Source organism: Prorops nasuta, unplaced genomic scaffold (genome assembly GCF_024137725.1).
Source record: "Prorops nasuta isolate Cenicafe-Biocafe unplaced genomic scaffold, Cenicafe_Pnas_1.2 PNAS00035, whole genome shotgun sequence".
Classification (NCBI taxonomy): domain Eukaryota; kingdom Metazoa; phylum Arthropoda; class Insecta; order Hymenoptera; family Bethylidae; genus Prorops; species Prorops nasuta.
The window spans coordinates 1,219,456-1,220,557 of NW_027116832.1; the positions used below are offsets into that span (position 1 = coordinate 1,219,456).

A 1,102-nucleotide genomic window follows, 5' to 3' on the forward strand; every position below is an offset into this window, starting at 1 on the left:
GCATGCAATTCGAGGACATCGTCCCCCTCGTCCTCGTACCCTACAACCAAGAGGTGGGCCCATGGATAGTCCGCCATGATCAATCGTTCTGCACCGAAAAGGCAAATGATGAGTACGAAGACTCAGTAAGTATCGTGGGAGTTTTGGAAGAAAAGACATGGCGGAGATCATAAAGTGTTCCTGAAGGTTTGGAACAGGAAACAGGGCGACCTGAAGAGTCCCAGGACGCCCGAGAGAGGAGGTGGTAACCTGAAGAGTCCCAGGAAACCGGGGAAAGAAAGTTTAAGCAACCTGAAGAGTCCCAGGAAGCTTGAGAAGGAGAGATGACAACCTGAAGAGTCCCAGGATGCCGGAAAGTAGGGTGAAACTAGACCCTGATACGACCCAAAGTGAGGGCTAAGAGGGGAGTTTACAGAGTTGCGAGAGACTCCGTTGAATCTCTTTTCTCGCGGTTTTAAGGACAGCTACGCGAGCTACTCCGTCCACCCCAGGAACTAGTTTGAGAATCCGCCCCAAGGTCCACATACGGGGAGGATTGTTAGGTACTTTGACAAGCACCAAATCTCCTTCACCGAATTCCGAGTTAGAGTTCTGCCATTTCGGTCTATGTTGCAAAGTGTGTAAGTATTCGGAAGACCACTTCTTCCAAAAGGTCTCGGTGATTCGATTTACGGTTTGCCAACGATTTAATGATGATTCTCGTAAATCCAAGGTGGATAATTCAGGTGGGGAATTTAACGCCCGTCCTGACAAAAAATGCCCCGGAGTGAGCACGTCCAACGATTCTGGATCATCATGTAACCGCGATATAGGTCGTGAATTTAGGCAGGCCTCAATCTTAGTCAGTAGTGTGGTCATTTCCTCGAAATTAGGCACGAAAACTCCGAGGGAGCGTTTCAGGTGGTGTTTCATACTTTTTACAGCACTTTCCCAAAGACCGCCCCAGTGGGGAGTAGCGACCGGAATGAATTTCCACTCGATTTCACAGATGGACTCGGTGGGTTGAGCGCGGGCGGCTTCTAAGGCACATCGGTAGGCGCGTTTTAGTTCCGCATCCGCTCCTTGAAAATTAAGGCCGTTGTCTGAGTACATAACGGTGGGT

General features: G+C 49.7%; 1 protein-coding gene across 1 annotated transcript; it reads right to left on the minus strand.

Moving 5' to 3' along the window:
- Nucleotides 1-396: 396 nt before the first annotated feature.
- LOC136783720 (uncharacterized) lies at nucleotides 397-858 on the minus strand. The gene has a single exon (XM_066743978.1). It carries the CDS (start codon nucleotides 856-858, stop codon nucleotides 397-399), a length of 462 nt encoding a protein of 153 aa, XP_066600075.1.
- Nucleotides 859-1,102: the final 244 nt, after the last annotated feature.